The sequence below is a fragment of the Kogia breviceps genome, chromosome 19, assembly GCF_026419965.1.
Source record: "Kogia breviceps isolate mKogBre1 chromosome 19, mKogBre1 haplotype 1, whole genome shotgun sequence".
Lineage (NCBI taxonomy): Eukaryota > Metazoa > Chordata > Mammalia > Artiodactyla > Physeteridae > Kogia > Kogia breviceps.
This window is the reverse complement of record NC_081328.1, coordinates 17,043,597-17,064,855: the sequence shown is the minus strand read 5'-3', so window position 1 is coordinate 17,064,855 and position 21,259 is coordinate 17,043,597. Positions and strand designations below refer to the sequence as shown.

The following is a 21,259-nucleotide window of genomic DNA, read 5'->3' as shown; positions in this document are numbered from 1 at the left end:
ACCTAAAATAACAAAAATATTAAAATTTCAATATGTAATCAATAGAAAAATTATTAATGAGATATCATACATTCCTTTTTTCATACTGTCTTTTAAATCCACTTATATTTTATACTTTCAATTCAGACCAGACACATTTTAAGTGTTCAACAGTCATATGTATCAGACTACAAAGTATTTCACTTTTGGAATATATGGAATACCAGCTCAGCAAAACAAGGTATTACTAATGTAGTTATACCCATTTTAAAAAATAGATTTAATTTTTTAGAGCAGTTTTAGGTTCACAGCAAAACTGAGTGGAAAGTACAGAGATTTCCCATATACCTCCTGCCTTCATATATAGCTTCCCCCAGTATCAACATCTCTCAGCAGAGTGGTACACCTGTTACAACTTCCCTTTCTTTCCAAAAGAAGTCCCAGAACAAAGTAAAATAATTTAATGACTAAAAAGTAAAGTAGTAGTGTGTAGAAAAACTTTACATTATTAAAAGCAATATAGATGTGCTTCCATTATCATATACTGTAAGCAAGATGATAAATGTTTTAGCTTTTTTTTTAGGACAAAGTCTGACAAATTAAAGAACAAATTTAGAACTCAAAAAATTTTCAAATTAGAACTCTTTCTACAACATCAGAGCATGCCTGAATGTCTGATAACAAAATTAACACCAAACTTCTCTCTGCAAACATGCAAATTCAAGGAGGGTATCATTTGTCTGGTCATTTGCCATCCCTCCTTCTTTTTCATTATTACAGAACCCAACTTAGTAAATTAGGGACAGAGAACTGCTATTCGTGGGGTGTGGGGTAAGACAAAAATAGTAAATGATCATTTACTGCAAGAGAAAAGGAACACCCCTCCTAAAACATTTTTTAAAGCTCAGTTAAGTACCTTTTTAAGGACTATTAAATTAACTCTACAGCTTCACCTACAAGAAGACATTCACTACCTGAGTAATCTACAATGTGCGTTGGAACTCTCTCAGGGGTGACATCAGCTGGAATGGTGATTTCTTCTGCCCGGGGAGGAACCTTCATTTGCAAACAAATATAAAAAAGGAAAAACCTTTGAATATTATCAATCAAACGTGTTAACAGATTATGTAAATTTATCCATATATTAGCCCCTTTTGCTAATACTTATCTTTACAAGTATTTACTGTACTTTTAAATGCTTATTTTTATGCTTTACCACAGATGCAAATATATATGAAAACTATATGATAAAACACTTTTTTAAAAAAAACATGCACATTTATACCTGTGTGGGCACAGGACATATTAAGGATACTTCAGCTGCTAAATTAATTCAGTGTTTCAAAATTAGTTTTTGGTTTTTTTTTTTGCGGTACGAGGGCCTCTCACTGTTGTGGCCTCTCCCGTTGCGGAGCACAGGCTCTGGACGCGCAGGCTCAGCAGCCATGGCTCACGGGCCCAGCCGCTCTGCAGCATGTGGGATCCTCCCGGACCAGGGCACGAACCCGTATCCCCTGCATCGGCAGGCGGATTCTCAACCACTGCGCCACCAGGGAAGCCCAATGATGGCACTTTTGAACAGGGCTGGGAACTAAGAAGTCGTCTTGCCATGTGAGCTCTGGAATTCCTCGGCATTATCTTGAAACATGTCCTACATCAAATATCTGAGTCTAAGGCTCTGTTAGAGTCTAAGGCTCTAAAGGAATACTCCATCTGTTCTATATTTTGGGCTTATGAAAAACATTAAGAGAGGATGATACAGCTTAGATATCTCTAACATCCCTTTCAGCTCCCATTTTACAGATGAGACAACTAAGGCACAGAGCTGACAAATGTCCTAGCCAAGATCAGAAGTAAGAAACACAAAGGCCTTAGTGAACTCAGAACTAGTTTGACTCTTTCTCCTACACTATATTTCAGAGATGTCTTGTAAAAACTACCACAAGCCTTTCTAAAAGTCATAACTATCAGAAAGAAACCACATGTGAAAATGTATTCGATTTAACTCAATTTTGATAAAATTTTAAAAATTTTAAATATAGTTAAGAAATCAAAATGTTTACCTCTTCTGGGAATTCTTCACTGACCAGAGACATAATCAGTGATGTCTTCCCAACTCTAGCTGTGAAAAGAAGAAAGAATTACTTTAATAAAGTACTTAGATTCTATACAACCTCAAATTTAGCAACCACACGGGAAAGTCTGTTATTTGTTACCTAAAATCAGAGGCATCCAAATTAGCATGTTTTACTACAATACTTAAATTATATCTTTTTCTTCTGCTTAGTAAAGTTACACATATTCATTGTTTAAAACAAAAAATTACCAAAATATATAAAAGTAAAAATCTCCCATAGTATCCCCCATTGTTTAACATATGTAGTCTCCCAGATTTTCTGACACTTATATTTACCACAGTAGAATCAGAGTATTTATACTATTTTGCAATCTTCCTTTATCACTTAATTATGTATTTGGGCAGTATTCCATGTCAATATTTTAAAATCTCCTGGGAGGGGGAAAGGGAAGGTTATTATTTAATAAATATAGCATTTTCATTGGGGATGAAGAAAAAGTTTTAGATGTAGAAAGTGGTGATGGTTATACAACACTGCGAACACATTTAATGCCCTTGAACTGTACACTTACCAAAGGTTAAAATGTTTAATATTGTCTTGTACAGTTTATCACAATCTTTAAAAATAGCAATAGTGTACTTTATATTAACATTTTAAAAGTTTCCTACATTATTTTTTGATAGCTGTATAGGAATCCATTGTATGATGTCATAATTTATTAACGTAATTTCCTAACAATGAATAGTATTCAAGTTGTCACTTTTATAAACAATGCTGCAGTAAGTATTTTTACAGGATAAATTCCTAGAAGTGGAACTCAAGTTAGCATGCATGATCTTTTTTGTTTTAATAGACATTGTTAAATTAGCTCCAAAAAAGAATAAACCAATTTATATCCTCGCCAATAGAAAAGCAGAGTGTCTATTTCTTTATATCTTTACCTCATTTCTTTTTCAGGGTATCATATTTAAAGGGTTAGTAAGAGCAGAGATACTTTCCTGTTACATTTTCTAACCTAGCAATTTTTTTTAATGCACAAACTTAAATTCTTAATCTTCTTTCTAAAAACTGACTTTCATTCCCATCATTTTCTGATAATATAATTACTATTGCTAGGTATTCAAATGCTTATCAACTAAATCCTCTTGTGATTCTAGAGGAAAACAGTCCACTGTCTTATACAGTCCACCTGCCTGTTAATCTCTGCGGTAATAGAAAATTATAGTTTTCAAAAGTCAAGTCTAAATATAAAAGAACTGAAAAATGTTAAAGTTAAGGAAAGTCACATTCCTTTTCTAAATGACTAAAAGAAAGGGTGACTAAAAGTACAAGTCAAAGGACTTCCCTGGTGGCGCAGTGGTTACGAATCCGCCTGCCAATGCAGGGGACATGGGTTTGAGCCCTGGTCCGGGAAGATCCCACATGCTGCGGAGCAACTAAGCCCGTGTACCACAACTACTGAGCCTGTGCTCTAGAGCTCTCAAGCCACAACTACTGAGCCCGTGTGCCACAACTACTCAAGTCCACGCGCCTAAAGCCCGTGCTCTGCAACAAGAGAAGCCACTGCAATGAGAAGCCCGCGCACCGCTACGAAGAGTAGCCCCCGCTCGCCGCAACTAGAGAAAGCCTGAGCGCAGCAGCAAAGACCCAACATAGCCAAAAATAAATAAATTAAATAAATAAATTTATTTAAAAAAAATACAAGTCAAGTCTCTGGAAAAATGATGACTGGCTAGAAAAGAGAGCACTGGTCAAAACAACTTAGAGGGTGTGCTGCAAAAAAGCGGGTGCTTCAGATGGAGGGCAGATCAGATGGTTAACAGGTGTCTTCTAGCTCTGACTTCTTCAGTCTTTTCAACTTGTGTAAGAAGGCTTGGGCCTTCTTCAAGTGGCTGACAATAACATAACATCTCCCTGAGTCAGGGAATCAGGAGCCCATCATCACAGAACTGTTATAACCTAGTTATTGAAGGCAGCTTATCCAGCTCCACACAAAAATTTCAGATGAAGAGCTAAGGGACCCAGCCACAGTGATTTTCTCATGGTCTTGCTAAGAGAATAACCCATCTCCTGATAGCTAAGCAATGTTCTTTCTCTTTCTTATGCCAGACATTAAAAATTATTATTAACACAAGTTAGTAATACAGAAAAGGAATGGTGACCACAAAAGTCAGGAAGCACCCCACACACAAATACTGCGTAAGTTAATTAAAATATTCAGATTCATTGGTGACTAATCCATTAACTCTGGCTCAAATTTTTTTTTAATTTATATTCAGAAAATTTCAGACTTACAGAAAAATTGCAAAAGTAATTCAAAGGAGTCATGTCTATCCTTCAGTCAAATTCCCCACATGTTGAACAACACAAGTGTGAACTGTGTGGGTCCATTTAGACACAGATTTTGTTTTTTCAATTGCAAATACTACACAATCTGCAGATCTTTGATGTGGAATCACAGATACAGAGGAACACAGTAAACAGTGGACCAGCTTTAAGTTATACAGAGATTTTCAACTGCACAGAGGGTCAGTACCCCTAACCCCTGCTTTGTTCAAAGGTCAAATGTAGTTATCTTAAAATGGGCCAAGCCACCGTCCTCTTATTCCAGATACTTAAAACAACAAACCTTTTAGAAGATCCAATGCCTGTACAATACCTGTGACCTTTGAACTTCTGGGCCTTTCTGGCCCTAGGAGAGATGTCTGCTTTTTCCCTGGTTATCTCCAAAATCCTACAACTATCACCAGCACAGATGTTCCCAGAAACTTTTCCATTTCTGAAGAACTCTCCTGGATATCTTATACAGCTGACCCTTGAACCATGCGGGGGGGTTAGGAGTGCTAACACACGCATAGTTGAAAATAGTGTTACTTATAGTCGGCCTTCTGTATCAGTGATCTGTATCCCCACCCCTGGATTCAAGCAACTGCGGATTGTGTAGTACTGTAGTATTTACTATTGAAACAGATCAGCAGATAAGTGGACCTGCAAAGTTCCAACCCATGTTGTTCAAAGGTCAACTGTACATGTCTACAATGTTATACTTGATCTACTAAGTTAGGAATGGGAAAAAATGAATCAGATACTCAATAATCAGATACTCAGTCGGATACTCAATAACTCAGATGCTCCTTGGTAACTAAAACAAGTCCCACTGTTGGTCCTTGAGAAATCTACCTACCTTAATACCCTGACTCTTCTTCTGATACCCTGATAATCCCCTTTTCAGAATTACCTTTTAAAAATTTTATTTGTATCCTACCACTCAAAGGCCCTCACCAGTTTCAGAAGAAACCTACCTTTGAATCCTTAACTCAAAATGTTAAACAAAATCTTCAAAATAAAGTCAATCAACAATATCAAAAAGCCTATTAGTTTCCAAGACAGCAAAGGACTTGTTTCTCCTTAATCACCATCACTCAGGATCCCTTAGCAAAATGCAGGTCTTCAACAGGTGTTCTGTGTTACCTTTAAAGTTCCCCCTCACCATAACCTTTAAAATGCATCCATTCTTCCTCATCTCTCTTCTTAAAACTCATTACAACAACCCTTTTCTTGGTCATAGCCCCTTTTCTGCTTTTCTCATGGACCCTCTGTATCCCCAGTGATATTTTCAGAAGAGAAAACCAATATTCTGAGGAAATTCAAATTTCTTCACAGCTCAGCTCCTCAGGGCAGTTCTGGCTACCTGCAACAACTCCTGCCAAAGCACAGACCTGTCACCATGTCCATTCCAACAGGGCAGGCCTCAGAGACAGGAAAGGAAACGGCTTGGAGACGAGGCACTGTAAAGACGGCAACAATTAAAGAGCTTTACTTATGCTTAATCATACAGACTTACAAGACAGCAATACCAAAGAGTGGAGATAATTAACTTATTTGTATGATACTACCTTTCAAAGTGTGACATTTCTACTCATTCGTATCCTGCCTTATTTGTTAAAGAATCTGAGGCAATTTAGCACTCACTAAAATAAAACAATCCCATCTAGTTTCTGAAGTAACTGTATAATAAAAGACCTTTTAAAAATCAAAGAACATGAATCTCTTCCACATAAAAATCCAAGAGTGATTTCCTTTTTAAAAACAAGTTCAAAATTAGAGCAAGAGAGAGAGAGAGATTACAGTGAATTTAGGAGAAAATGAATGAGCATGTTTTCATTAGTACCATTTTGGGTTTCCTTTTGGAAGAGCAGTGACATGATAGCTGCTTTAACTAATAAAGGATTATACAGATGTGATTTAGTTTCAAAATGCTTTGGTGAGGGACTTCCCTGGTGGCGCAGCGGTTAAGAATCCGCCTGCCAATGCAGGCGACACGGGTTCGAGCCCTGGTCCGGGAAGATCCCACATGCCGTGGAGCAACTAAGCCCAGGCGCCACAACTACTGAGCCTGCACTCTAGCGCCCACGAGCCACAACTACTGAGCCTGCGTGCTGCATGCAACTACTGAAGCCCATGCACCTAGAGCCCATGCTCTGCAACAAGAGAAGCCACCACAATAAGAAGCCCGCACACTGCAACAAAGAATAGCCCCCTGCTCACCGCAACTAGAGAAAGCCCACGTGCAGCAATGAAGACCCAACAGATCCAAAAATAAATAAAATAAATTAATTAAAAAAAAAAACATTTAACCATAAAAAAATTTCTTTGGTGAATCTAAACTAGGGCTTTTTTTGCTTCTCTTAAGGCCTACCCACCTAACCTTGAGTGAGACTATCAAAGAAATAATGAAGCAGCAGGTTTAAAATTAAAGTTACAATAGGCCACTTTCAAGCTAATTTTAATTGAGAAGATAAATGAATGCCTTGAAGGAAAAAATTTTAGAATATTAAAATTTTAAAACTCTTTAAATAAGCCTATAATCAAAAAGGTTCCTTATGGGAATCCCCTGGCTGTCCAGTGGTTAGGGCTCCACGCTTTCACTGCTGAGGACCCAGCTGGTCAGGGAGCTAAGATCCTGCAACCCGCAAATCCCTTATGACAATGGCAGATGAGTATAAGCGCTGCATATTTTTAACTACTCCAGAAAATAAAAATTATTTCCATAAAGGAACAATATCCCAAGCTCTTCTCTAATTATGGTACCAATTAAATTTTATATTTAATATAATATATACTATAAATATTTTATATAGTACAATTTTATGAGACAATTAAATTTAATAATTACGTATAATATAAACATTTTAATATAAATATTAATACGGAGGACAAAAAAATTATCCTTTGTTAGCCAGACATCTGATGGGCTCTATTTCCTCTATTTTGCCTGAGAAATAGTAAAGTGATCTATAAAAGTTAAAAGCATGGCCCCAATTATCCCCAAGGACAGAAGGTCTTCTGATTCAGTTCAACACAACATGCTATAGTTCTGTCTGAAACCCCATGCTTCTAAGTAGGTCATCCATGGGAAGCATAATTCATCACTACAGAACAAATTATCTAGATTTATCCCGGCTAAAAATTTGTCTTTTCATCACATCTTTTGAACATCTAGTTCTAAATGACAGCAAATTCTTAATATTCATGAAGCAGAAGTAATATTCCCTGGTTCCAATTGCCACCCTACCAGCCATATTGGCTATTTTTCTTGGTAACAAACACCCCATGCTTCAAGTAGCAAAGGGACCTACTCCTCATTTTTATCTGCTTCTTTATTAAGAAGCCTTGTTGGCTCTTCCTAATTTATTGTAATTAGAATACACAGGGAGGAGGAGAGTAGCTATGAAGTTGTATTTTTAACTGGAAAATTTTAGCATTTGGGGAAATAGCTGAGCATTGTTCCAAAGGAAAGTTTCATCAACCATATGCAGACAATGCGGGCTGCAGAAGGACAAATGCTATGGTCTATCCCTCTCCTTCAAACTACATCAACACTAGTGCCCAACGGGTGCCGGCAGAGCAGAAAAGACAGCAGAGAACAGCAGAAAAGACAGCAGAGAACACATGTAAGGATGATGTAGAAGAGACTCTCTATATGAATAGAATAGGCTATGTAGAATGGACTTTCTATGGCCAATCACCCAGATACTATCACCCAGGTGATAGTAGGTACCATACTGCATTGCGTTATCTATCACCAGACAGTATAATTGAAACTGGAGCAGTTTAATCTTCAAATATCATTCTAACAAAGACCAGAATGGAGAGCAATATGGCTTTAAAAAGATCATAGAAAGTTTTTCTCCAAAATACTAGCTTATTCCTGAAGTCTCTTTGACTCTTATACCTAAGGAATCTTTCTCTAACTCCTTTAAACCTCCAAGATGGCCTCTGGTGGTTCAAGAAGCTGACCTCTTTTGGCAAGGACTATAATTCCTGGCAGCCAAGACATGAACTAGACATGGCATTGCCATTATAAGTCACTGGTCTACTTCACTGCCAGAACACAGGAATCTCCCCAACAAAATAAAGCTAAGATCATGGAACAAGAGACTGGATGAATGCTGCCCCTTCAAATCCTAACAATAACCACATCAGACCAGATTTTAAGAAAGGAGAATGATCACATTTTTATGACTAAGAGGAGTGGTTTGGAAAACAAGGAAAGTCTAAATAAACTAGCTTGAACTCTTTCATTCTTTCAACAACTATGAGTGCCTACTTTGTGCCAGGCCTACTGTAGGCCTGGGGAAATGGCAATAAACAAGATCAATACCCTGTCCTTACAACGCTTACCTTCTAGCCCAAGTAACAACAGAAAAAAGTGAACAAATATGCAGGGAAGTAGGGATAATGCCTGGGTCAGGGCCCTTTTACGGAGAAAGCAAAGTAAAGGAGAGAGTAGTACAAGAACAAAGCAAGGGCCAGATTGTGAAGGACTCTGCAGGACTGCATTAAAAAGTTTAATGGCCTTGGGACTTCCCTGGTGGTCCAGGGGTTAAGACTCTGCACCTCCAGTGCAGGGGGCATGGGTTCGATCCCTGGTCGGGGAACTCAGATCCCGCATGCCTCACCGTGTAGCCAAAAGTTAAAAAAAAACAAAAAAATTTAATGGTCTTTAAGTGAAAGTAGAAATCATCAGAGAATTAAATGGGTAACACGATCTGGGATATTTTTTAAAGATGACTCTGTCTGCTACATGGAGAACGGACGAAATTAGAAGCAGGGATACCAGTTAAGGACATATTACAAAAGCCTAGGCCAGAGCCAACCAAAGTGTGAGCTAGTTTGGCAGAAGTTTCGATGATAAACCAAGCAGTTAGACAAATTGGGTAAGAGCTACCGGACTCATTTAAAAAGAGGATAACAGTTCCACTTTCTTAATTAATTTGACCAGAAGACAAATATACCTCAATTTAATTTAAAAACAAGACTTCACTAAAACTAAGACTATCTTGTGTACTTTTAATGCAGCTACAGGATTTAGATAAAAGGTTAATAAGGCTCATTCCTCATATATTAACAAGGACATCTGTTAAGCATACTAATGCAAATCTAGTTAAATGCAAATTGTGGCCAATGAAATTGACCATGGAAAGTTATAACCTGAAGAACTAAGTTTCATGTGGTTGAATTTTTAAAATTTTTTAATTTTTTGTTTTGTTTAAAGAATGGTAATTGACTTTTAATTTGGCCTGAATAGTATTCAATATGTTCAATAATTAAGATAAGGTGAAGGGCTTCCCTGGTGGCGCAGTGGTTGAGAGTCCACCTGCAGATGCAGGGGACACGGGTTCGTGCCCCGGTCCGGGAGGATCTCACATGCTGCAGAGCTGCTGGGCCCGTGAGCCATGGCCGCTGAGCCTGTGGGTCTAGAGCCTGTGCTCTGCAACGGGAGAGGCCACAACAGTGAGAAGCCCACGTACCGAAAAAAAAAAAAAAAAAAAAAAAAGTGAAGAAGATACTTAAAATACTTTGGCTTTCTCTCTGCAAATAAACACCTTAAAATTTATAGACAGCCTAACTTTTCTGATCTAAGCAGTCAATAGACATTAAGCAACTAGTTAGCATTAAAGCCTGGCTGGTTCAGAATCCAAATTCTGGATGGGTCATGAAAAGATCCATTTGACCTCCAGAGTACAGGATAGGTTAAGCCAACAGAATGTTGAAACTGCTCACAACTGTTTGGGAGCCTCATTGAATGAAGCTGCTGCTGTGTGATTCAGGAACGGACACTAACAGCAAAAAAATGTACTGAAGTGATTGACAAAGAACAGGTTTTACAACAACTCCAGAGACGATGCTCGTTTTTATTTTTGTTTCCTATTTCCCTTAGTTAACCATCTTAAAACTACAAATGAATTATTACGACTTTTTCCTTAAAAAGTGGTTTTCCTGATAAATCTGTGTATCAGACCAGTATCAAAATAGTCTTGGTCACACTTATTGTTTACCTAGCATTTAAAGCACTACAGCTAGGCTAAGTAGCTGTCAGATATTTACATTAAATCTCAAAAAGTAATGCTTCAGTCATTTCCCCCCAGAATACAGTCGTTTACTATAACTAATTAAAATTATATATTCCAAATAAGTGTAACTCTTTCTCATAGTTTTTTAAATTTTATTTTATTAATTTATTTATTTTTGGCTGCGTTGTGTCTTCACTGCTGCGCGCGGGCTTTTCTCCGGTTGCGGTGAGCTGGGGCTACTCTTTGTTGCGGTGCGCAGGCTTCTCATTGCAGTGGCTTCTCTTGTTGCGGAGCACGGGCTCTTGGCACACAGGCTTCAGTGGTTGTGGCTCGCGGGCTCTAGAGCACAGGCTCAGCAGTTGCAGCACACGGGCTCAACTGCTCTGCGGCACGTGGGATCTTCCCGGACCAGGGCTTGAACGGTGTCCCCTGCGTTGGCAGGCAGATTCCCAGCCACTGCGCCACCAGAGAAGCCCATTTCTCATACTTTTAAATGTGAAAAAAAAATCATGTATATATGGTAGTTGGCCTAAAGTTTTCGGTACCATCCTCTTTAAGAAAAATGTCTTCCTCAAAAACGAAGGCTTTCTCTTGTGTCAAGTTTCTCCCTATCTAAAAACTCTCACATATACACTTACCAATTCTATTATTTGCTTTCATTTCATCAGAATATGCCTCGTAATTTTTCTAACAAATTTTTAAGTCTTTTATGTATTTCAAAATAAGTAATACTGTTAACCTTTTAGCTTAAATGTCCTAAGGCTGACAATATATCTTACATATGTATAGCACTTCAATTCAGATGTTTTACAGACTAATGATTATATGTAATTGCTCCCTATATTCAAAACTAAGACCAAAACAAAGAATTTTTGTTTTAAAAAAAATTTTTTATGCATCAGTTTTTTAAGTGGGACATCTACTCACTTTCCCTACCTTGCTCCAAATGCATCAACATGAATCATATTCCTGAACTTTGTCAAGGAAGTCCATGCAAAACACAGATTAAGATACATGTGTTGTTATAAATAAAAACTAAAATTCACAACTGCAAACCAAAAGTAAACTGTGTCTGGCTAAGCTTACTTCTAAATTCTGATTCTAAAGGAAGATTTCTACAATAGCAGCAGAGGTTTCTATGAACAGCAAAGAACACTACAGAAGAGGGTAAAACTGTGTTCACTTCCTTCGTTGGGAGTGCATCACAGTGACCTGGAGGGGCTACTCTAGAATGAAACGGGGTTTAGCATAGAAAGCTTCAAAACAGCAAAGGCAGGTCATTAACTAATGTACTTTGAAAACAAACGGTCCGGTCCTCCCCAGCCCACTTTCTTCTTATTTTAGTCCTACCAATTGAGTCATGTAACTTGCACAATATCAAGAAGTCCCTGCTGTTCTGTCCCCAAGTCAGTGAACAGAAGACATGTCTCCTTTATTACATCTTCAAAAAGTGAAATCTAAGAATCTCGGAGGGGGGTCTCACGTGTGTCCGTTATTTTTAAATTAATTACCAAGTAGTTATGAAATAATGTTTTAAAAGATGGGGGAAACTAGGCTTTAGGGTAACAATAATTCTTTCAACTGAAGGACCCTCCCCAGATAAGCATTCATTGAGCACTTGTATAACTTGAAGTTGAGAGTAAATTTTTGAGGAAACATCTTGTGTACCTGGAGTTATTCCAATGCAAAGAGCAAATACCGCTTAAAATGCTCCGTGCCTTTCAGTCAATGCCTAGAGCGAGGGAAGACCGCGAGCGCAAAAACATGCAGACACCTGACCTTGCCCACAAGTCGAACAGTTCTGCACCCCTCCCCCTAGCTTCCCCGGGAGCCAGATAACGCCATCCCAATTGGTCAGTCTGCCAGTTCCAGCACCTGCCTGGCAGGGACAAGGGAATCTCCACGGAAGACGACAGGGTATGAGAGGAGGCGGCCTCGGAAACGCGGAGGCCCGGGAGGAGAGCATTCCAAGAGAAAAAGGAGGAGAGGACCTTCGAAGAGATGAGGCCGGGCGGTCAGAGACTAATGGAGACACGGCTTGAGAGTGATGACGGGGGAACAGAGGACGGAGAGCTCAGGAGGGCCCAGGTGAGGTGAGAGATCGAGGGCCGCCGGCGGGCAGTCGAAAGGGGAGAGCGGAGGGGCTGGGAGGCCCGGGGGCGCGGAGGTAGGGCAGCGGGGCGGCAGGGGCTGCGGTGGCCGCGGCCAGCCCCGGCCAGCCCGGGCGCGCGGACTCACGTTCTCCCACCAGAAGGATCCGCACGTCTTTCTTCATGTCTGCGGCTCGCAGGGGCCGGCCTCGGCCCGCACGCATGGAGCGGACTCCTCTCGCCCGGAGCGCCCAGCCCGCGGCGCCGCTCTCCCCACGCTGCCGGCGCCGCCTGCCAGCCTCTCCCACCGCCCCGCCCGAACCTCGGCCTCCCGGGTCCGCCGCACCACCTCCTCAGCAGCTACCCCGCTCAAGAGCCGGGACAGCGCCTGCTCCGCCTCCTCCGGCTCCGCGAGTCGCGGCGGCGGCGGGGCGACGGGGCGCCGCGAGGGACAAGCGCTTTCGGAACGCGAACGCTCACTGTCCGGGACCTGCGCCCCCGCCGTCAGGTTCGCCGTAGAGCATCAAGCGGGAGTCTCGCCCGCCCTCCTCCGGGAACAGCGGCCAGGGATACGCTTTGGGCCGGGAATTTGAGTAGCAGGGTCGCTAGTCTGACCCCATTTCTTTCTTTCTTTTTTTTTTTTTTTTTTTTTTTTTGTGGTACGCCGGCCTCTCAGTGTTGTGGCCTCTCCCGTTGCGGAGCACAGGCTCCGGACGCGCAGGCTCAGAGGCCATGGCTCACGGGTCCAGCCGCTCCGCGGCATGTGGGATCTTCCCGGACTGGGGCACGAACCCGTTTCCCCTGCATCGGCAGGCGGACTCTCAACCACTGCGCCACCAGGGAAGCCCTGACCCATTTCTTTTACGAAATAGGGGCAGGAGAAGTTCCTCGTCCAAGGTCATATAGCTAGAACTTGGCAGTGTGACTCAGGGCAGGAGTATTCTCACCTGGCTGACTATAAGCTCCAGGAGAGCAGCGACCTGTCCACCTGGTTTTCAGAAGTATTCCCCACCTTATTGGACAAAGCCCTCAGAAAGCGCTTGATTGAGTAAAGGATGACTACCTCCCAGAATTGAGTCCTTTCCACTACCAAAGCCCACCACCCTAGCTTGCTTTTTATCTGTGATGCTTATAAAATACGATTCTAAATAATGAGATTAGTTTCTACACTATCTGTGTAAACAGATTCATTTCTTTGTAACCAAACCAAGTGATTTTCCTCTCTCTATGTGGTTTACTTTAGACAGGGTCTTCTGGAACGTCTCTTTACATAGGTTTGCCCAGCACAGTGTCAGACACATAGGTGGCACTGAATAATAAACTTGTACTAATTTTTCTAACATTGTCTTAATTTCCTCCTGACTCTCTCCATACGGAGGAATTTGTTGCTATATCTCTCTATATATGCTTATATGTTTGAACAGTGCTTGGCAGACAGTGGGAGATAGATGGACAGATGGTTGGAGAGAGAGAGAGAATAAAGGAGGAAACACTATCTGTGCATAATATGCCTTTTTTCTATCTTAAATATTACAAAATGAATTTTTTGTAAGGGAATAAAGTGTGTATAATACCAATCCACTTTTCTCCTAGGAGAAGCCTTGTGGTCTGGTGCAGCATTTAACAGCTGCTGACAAACTGCATGGGTTTGAATCCAGAGCCCATCACCTGATAGTTTTGTGATCCTGAGTAAGTTTTTTTACTTTTCCAAGCCCTCCCCTTCTTCTGTAACATGGAAATAATGATAATAATACCTACCTTCTTAGGTGGTTGTGAAGAATATATAATACATGTCAAGCATTTGTCAGATGCACAGCACTTGCTCTACTGATCTCAGCTGTCATTACTGTCATAGAGCTCACTGAAAAGTTGAAATCCACAGGGTTTTTTTTTTGTTTTTTTTTTAAATCCACAGGTTTTGAGGCAAATTCATTGTTATGTTTACAACAGTATTTCACCTTCTAAGCTATATGATATCTGTAAGGAGCATAGGGGTGGACGCCCTTCCAAAAAACACTCTGTGATATAAGGAGGAAGACAGGAAAGACACACTCCCTGCTCACTGGGAGATAATGAAGTCATATTCCAGGATGGAGGCAAATAAGATGAACTTCAGGAGGCTTGATGGCCTGGTCTTTCATGGGAAAGTATTCCTCAGAATTTTAGTATTACAAAATGTTTGAGTTGGAAGGACCCTTACAGAGCACCTATTCTAATCCCATTATTCTATAGGTAAGACAAGCAACATCCAGAGAGATATCATAACTTGCCAAAGGCATGACAGCTGACACTGAGCCCGGGCTCTGCCATCCTGAGCATATGATGCTAGGCAAGTCACATCACCTCTCTGTGCCTCAGTTTCCTCTCAACCAAAGACTATCATCTCTTCCCAACCTTCTACCTCACAGAGTAGTTTGGAGGATCCCATAAAACAATGTCTGTGAAAAAGGCTTTTTCTTTAAAAAATAAATTGCACAAATATCAGATCACAAAGGACGAAGACCCTTTACAGAGGAGCAAGTTCTCTAGGGCACAGCTCCCTCCGAGCAAGACTTTGTAGAGAATCGTGACCCCGGGAACCCTGCATCAGCATCGCCAGTGGATGCTGGTATTAATTCTGTGGACATCAGGAGCATGAGAAGAGACAAGGCCTTCGTGACATTGCACATGCATGCTGGGTAAATGGCTTTGCAGGGGAAATGTCTGGAAGGCAGAGGGCTAGGAAGAAGAGTTTATTTAGGGGGAACATTGCAAAGATAATACTTCAAACTCCTTTGTAGAAAAAACTTACTTAAAAATCCAGACCCAAAGGCTGCAGAAAGGAGTCACCCAGCAAGCACTTAACAGCCAGCGATAACTAACAGTTTGGTACAAAAGACCAAAACTAAAGTGGGAGTGGGGAGCCGGACAAGCCAGAGTGTGCCTCACAGGCAATGTATCAATAAGTTTCTTTTGGGCTTCCCTGGTGGCGCAGTGGTTGAGAGTCCGCCTGCCAATGTAGGGGACACGGGTTCATGCCCCGGACTGGGAAGATCCCACATGCCGCGGAGCGGCTGGGCCCGTGAGCCATGGCCGCTGAGCCTGCGCGTCTGGAGCCTGTGCTCCGCAACGGGAGAGGCCACAGCAGTGAGAGGCCCGCGTACCACAAAAAAAAAAAAAAAAAAGAGTTTCTTTTTACAGCCCCTTCCCATCTCCCAATCAGCTGTACTTCTGAAGCTCTGGCCTCCTGTCTTGCCTTAGCTTTATGCCCCTCTCTTACGTTAACAGACATCCATCAGGGGTCACTCTGAAGTTCTCTTGGAGACAGCATAGCTCAGTGATTAAAAGCCGTGACTCTGGGGCCTTCCCTGTTGGTCCAGTGAGTAAGACTCGGCGCTCCCAATGCAGAGGGCCTGGGATCGATTCCTGGTTAGGGAGCTGGATCCTGCATGCCTGCTGCAACTAAGAGTCCACAATGCCGCAACTAAGACCCGGTGCAGCCTAAATAAATACATAAATAAAATAAAATAAAATAAAAGCAGGGACTCTGGAGTCTGCCTGCCTAAGTCTGAACCTCAGCTTTACCAATTACTAGCTGTTCATCATCAGGCAAATTTCTTAACTTCTCTAAGCCTCATCTGCCAAATGGAATAACACCTCATGGGATTGTTATGAAGATTAAACGAATTAATATAATAGGAAAATGCTTTGAATAGTGCCTGGTACATGGTCTGTAATATACAAACGTTGGATAAATAAAATAAACTGTGAGAGAAGTGACTTCTGTACACATTTCTGAGCCAAAAGATAGAGCCACATGATGACACACACTGAGCAACACAGAAGTCAGAGAATGGAGTTGTTGGCAGTGGAATTTACTGTTGGGATATTACAGATAGATGGCTGTATATGAAGTACATTAGATAAAGCCAAGAGGACAGATTAGTATCTAGAAAGCACTGATGGAATTTCCCTCTAGAATGCTGGGAAAGAGCTCTACCTTCACAAGACAAACTTCATGGCTTCTCAGTTGTGAAGGGGACGTTGGGGGTCTGAACAAAGTACCTTTGCCAGGATTTAAGAAGATCCATCTTTCACAGCTATCAAAGAAGGAACTTGCAACACAGCCTCTCTCTGAGTCTCAGGACAGTGCAACACCCCAGGGCTGGTGGGCAGGCCTGCTGGGGAGAAGATATAGTGTGTGTTAAATGACTGACATTGGGTGGAACAAGAGGCTTGTCTCTGACTGGTGAGTTAGACACAGTCCTGGGCAGGAGGCCAAATTAGATGGGTTGGCATTGGTCCCACTCTTCAGACCCATCTATCTTTGGTCTCTCAAATTAAACCCAAAGTGGCATCCATCTTCACTCTGGTCTCCCATTCCTTCCAAGAAGACTTCCTCCTTTTCCTGCCAAGCCTGATCTAGTGGAGCAGAAAACTCCAATGCTTTGGTACAGAGTAAATCTTTACCTTGCCTTTAAATGCACTTTGAATGTTCTTGGCTCATTGGTCAAACATCCATGTCCTCTGCATAGTCATGTGAATTGGCCTCTAGAGGATATGGATTCTGTTTGCTTGATTTGGCCAGAAGAGACATCACTCAGCACAATTACTTTTTTTTTTTTTTTTTTTTTTTTTTTGTGGTATGCGGGCCTCTCACTAGCACAATTACTTTTAAAAGGCGTTTGATTATAACTAACCATACTGAAAGCACATTTTCCAGACAAGAGCCTCACCTGTTGATGAGGTTGCATCCAGTTTTCTTTTTAATTTTCTCAAGCTCCTTTTAGATACATATTGTAAAACAAATACCCTCAATTAGAGATAATTGATATTGAGAAGCCTCTCAGACCTTCTTGCCCCCAAGTGGCCTGAATTCCCTTATGGCACGGTTAAGGGCATGGGCTCTGGAGTCTACATTTCATCTCCAATACTTCACTAGCTGTGCAACATTGGACAAGTTACATAACCTCTCTGAAAAACGTAAACCCCATCAGCAAAATGGAGTTAGCTCATAGAGCTCTCTGAGAATTAAGTAAAATAATGCAATAAAGCATTTATCACATTACTTAACATATAGTACATGTCCATACATCATCCTTAACAGCTGCATTTTAAAATTTGGAATTCATTTGCTGATTTGCGTTACCTTTCCAAGGGCAAATTGATTAGCCTGCCCACCCAAACTGTAAACTCTGAATGACAAAAATGCATTTAACATAATTTTTAATCACTGCAGAGACATTAAAATTTTTGATGACTTATTATCTATACCAACTAGTGATTCTCAAAAAATTTTAGGTCACAGGCCATTTCCACAAAATGAAAAATTCCACAGAATAGTAAATTTATTATTTATCTCTGCAAAGAAATCACCACAATTAAATATGTTCCAAAAAATAATTCAAAAGAATACATATACATATATACATATCCTATTTATAGCACCATTACACAATAGTAAAAAGTGGAAAAATATACAATAATAGGGGAATAGATAAATTAAGTATGACATAATATTACTGGAACTTTTGCAGTCATTAAAACTAATGACTATTAAAGAGGGAAAAGTATTTACAAAATAAGTGAAAAAACAAATCTAAAACCATACATACAATTACAACTATATAAAAACCAAGTATAAAATATACATTTATGTAACTTTAACCCTCTATACGTTTGCAATTTTGAACTTTGATAAGGATGCATGAATATGATTTGGGTAATTAAAAACTAATGGATGTACATAAACATTAGATGAGGGTACAAAGGAAGGAGAAAATGTGTTAAAGATTACAAATTAATTTTTAGCGCAATCATCTTTTTTTGTTTTTTTGGCCGCACCACACAGCATGCTGGATCTCAGTTCCCTGACCAGGGGTTGAACCCGTGGCCTCTGCAGTGGAAGTGCAGAGTCTTAACCACTGGACCACCAGGGAAGTCTCAGTACAATCATCTTTTGTAAAATGTCAAAGTTAATATCTTTTAAATAAAGATAATAGAAATATTTAGAAGAATAGCAGTGCTTTGAGACATTAACATAGGATATCATGTTTATAAAATTATTTAACAAATATCTATTGGTTCCACCTTGTGTGGTGCTCTGTACTAGGTACCAGGGACACAGTAATGGACAACACAGACTTATCATGGGAGGCAAGTTGTGGCAAGGAAGTTTGGGCATTCATCTTTCTCACCAGAATCCTCCAAATCATTCCGTATCAGCCCAAACTACCTCTTTCAAAAAACCTTCATGAGAGGTAGCATCTCATAATGTAAATCTTTCTACCTCCTCTCTCCCCACCCCACCCCTAGCCAAAACCAGCCAGACTTGTGTGACTGTGTCCCACTCCTTCCAGTAATCTGCTCTCCCTGTCTGGTTGTATTCACAGACAACCTCCCAGGCAACACAATGCCTTAACCCAGCTAAACTGAAAATATCCCCAGAAAGCTCCTAGGAAAATGACCATGATTTTAGCCTGAGTGGCCTTCCAGTACCTGCTTCTACAATTAGTGAGTCAGCTTTGATCTGATCTAAACTCATTGTGCACAAGTTGCCACGTTAGACACAGTGACAGTGAAAGACTCCAGTCCTCTTGGTGGAAACCAGATCCACTCTGGGTAAACAGTTTTCAACTCTGGACAAGGAGGGTTGGGGGACACTCCAGGCAAAGCAAACCGGCATTGCAAAAGTACATAGTGTGACACAAAGCAGGGAGGCTGGGGTGGAGGGTGTATGTGGGGGGATGACAGCAAATGGGGGCTAAAGGTAGGTAAGAGCAGAAACAGGAAGCAGAACTTCCTGTTGTAGGTGGGGAGCACTGGGGAGTTTTAAGCAGGGGAGTGACATGATCTGACTTCCATTTTGGAAAGTTCACATTAGCAGACTGAGAATAGATGGGAAGGGGGCTTCTGACTAGAGATAGAGGAGCTCGCATTAAAATAATCCGGGGGCTTCCCTGGTGGCGCAGTGGTTGAGAGTCTGCCTGCCGATGCAGGGGACACAGGTTCGTGCCGCGGTCCAGGAGGATCCTGCATGCCGCGGAGCGGCTGGGCCCGTGAGCCTGTGCGTCCGTCGGGAGCCTGTGCTCCACAATGGGAGAGGCCACAACAGTGAGAGGCCCGCGAACTGCAAAAATAAATAAATAAATTAAATTAAATAATCCGGGAGAGGGCTTCCCTGGTGGCACAGTGGTTAAGAATCCACCTGCCAATGCAGGGGACATGGGTTTGAGCCCTGGTCCGGGGAGATCCCACATGCCACGGAGCAGGTGGACCTGTGCGCCACAACTACTGAGCCTGCACTTCAGAGCCCGCGAGTCACAACTACTGAAGCCCGTGCGCCCAGAGCCCATGCTCCGCAACAAGAGAAGCCACCGCGATGAGAAGCCCGCGCACTGCAATGAAAAGTAGCCCCCGCTCGCCACAACTAGAGAAAGCCCATGCGCAGCAATGAAGATCCAACTCAGACAAAAATAAATTAATTAAAATAACCTGGGAGAGATGTGATGGGAGTCTGAACCAGAGGGAAGATGCAGAGGGAAGAGGGGGGCCAGAGTTGAAATGATCTGAGAAAGCAGAATCGAGGGTCAGAACTTGGTGACTAATTGTACAGAAGGTGGTATCAGAAAAGCTCCTATGGTAACTCCAAGACATTGTGTCCTGGAGATTGTCACTTACCAAAACCATAAGTTTTTCTCCCCCAGGGTGTATTTATTTTGAAGAATAAAGGTGAAACAATTTCCCTTCACACGGAAGGAAGACACAGTCTTCCATATTGCACCAGACCAATCTCTTAGAATCACATTTCGCAAAGTGGTGGAATAAGAGGTGTAGAAGTTGTGCAGGGACATCAGAAACAGTGACTCTTGGGGACAGAAAGGTTTCCTTTTTCTATTCTCTTTCTATCCTGATTAAGTCAAGGTGAAATCCTCAGTAAATCTTAAATACCTGATAATCTCCTTTTGAGCCAGAAAGAGAGAGAAAGAGAGGGAGAGCGCAAGCCCATTTCAGGTTCAGAAGCTTAGACAGACAACGGTACCAAGCTAGTCATTGTTTTGTTTTTCTTGAAACATACATTTAGGCTTATCCCTCTCTTTAAGACACATGATTCTGGTTTTCATTTATATAAATATTTTAAAGTTTCCTTTTGAAATACATGTACCTAAAAGGGGAGATGTGAGTTGATTTACAAAAAATATTAAGTAAAACATGGTACACGAGATGGGAATTCCCTGCTGGTCCAGTGGTTAGGACTCTGTACTCCCACTGCAGGGGGCCCAGGTTCGATCCCTTGTCCAGGAACTAAGATCCCACAAGCCAGGTGGCCCTGCCAAAAAAAAAAAAAAAGGACAGGGGATATGCAGATGTAACAAGAATCATGGCACATGAAAGGCTGAAGCTTAAGAAACCCTGTCCTTAAAAAACCTATGGCTGGTTAGGAAGATAAATCCCAAATCAAAACAAATCTTCAGGGACTTCCCTGGTGGTCCAGTGGGTAGGACTCCACGCTCCCAATGCACAGCTCCCAGTTTTGATCCCTCATGCATGCCGCAACTAAGAAGCCCGCATGCCACAGCTGAGACCCGGCACAGTCTAAATAAATAATAAATAAAAATAAATAACTATATTTTAAAAATCTTCAGCATAACCTAAGTATGTACAATTAAAGAAGACTGCAGTCGTCTGGAAGGACCCAGTGATTAGGGTTTTGAGCAATTATGAATGAGGATGAATTTGGGGCTGAGGGCTCAGCAGGAGTAGGGTGTGATGGAGC

At 41.4% G+C, this 21,259-nt stretch overlaps 1 protein-coding gene across 15 annotated transcripts in view; it reads right to left on the bottom strand.

The window, feature by feature from the left end:
- Positions 1 to 12,923, bottom strand: part of RHOT1 (ras homolog family member T1) — a 62,098-nt gene extending 49,175 nt beyond the window's left edge. For 4 of the 15 annotated variants that reach the window (XR_010838353.1, XM_067022175.1, XM_067022176.1 and 1 more), the window contains exons 1-4: positions 12,653 to 12,900; positions 5,777 to 5,845; positions 2,043 to 2,101; positions 954 to 1,035 (exon numbers count right to left, since the gene is read on the bottom strand). Coding sequence is in view for 14 of the 15 variants with exons in the window: in XM_067022175.1 (XP_066878276.1) it covers positions 954 to 1,035; positions 2,043 to 2,101; positions 5,777 to 5,845; positions 12,653 to 12,728 (286 nt within the window). In the remaining variant the exon portion in view is untranslated. Of the gene's footprint in view, positions 1 to 953; positions 1,036 to 2,042; positions 2,102 to 5,776; positions 5,846 to 12,652 lie in introns of all 15 variants that reach the window. The other 11 variants (XM_059047857.2, XM_059047850.2, XM_067022174.1 and 8 more) reach the window with 6 other exon arrangements.
- Positions 12,924 to 21,259: the final 8,336 nt, after the last annotated feature.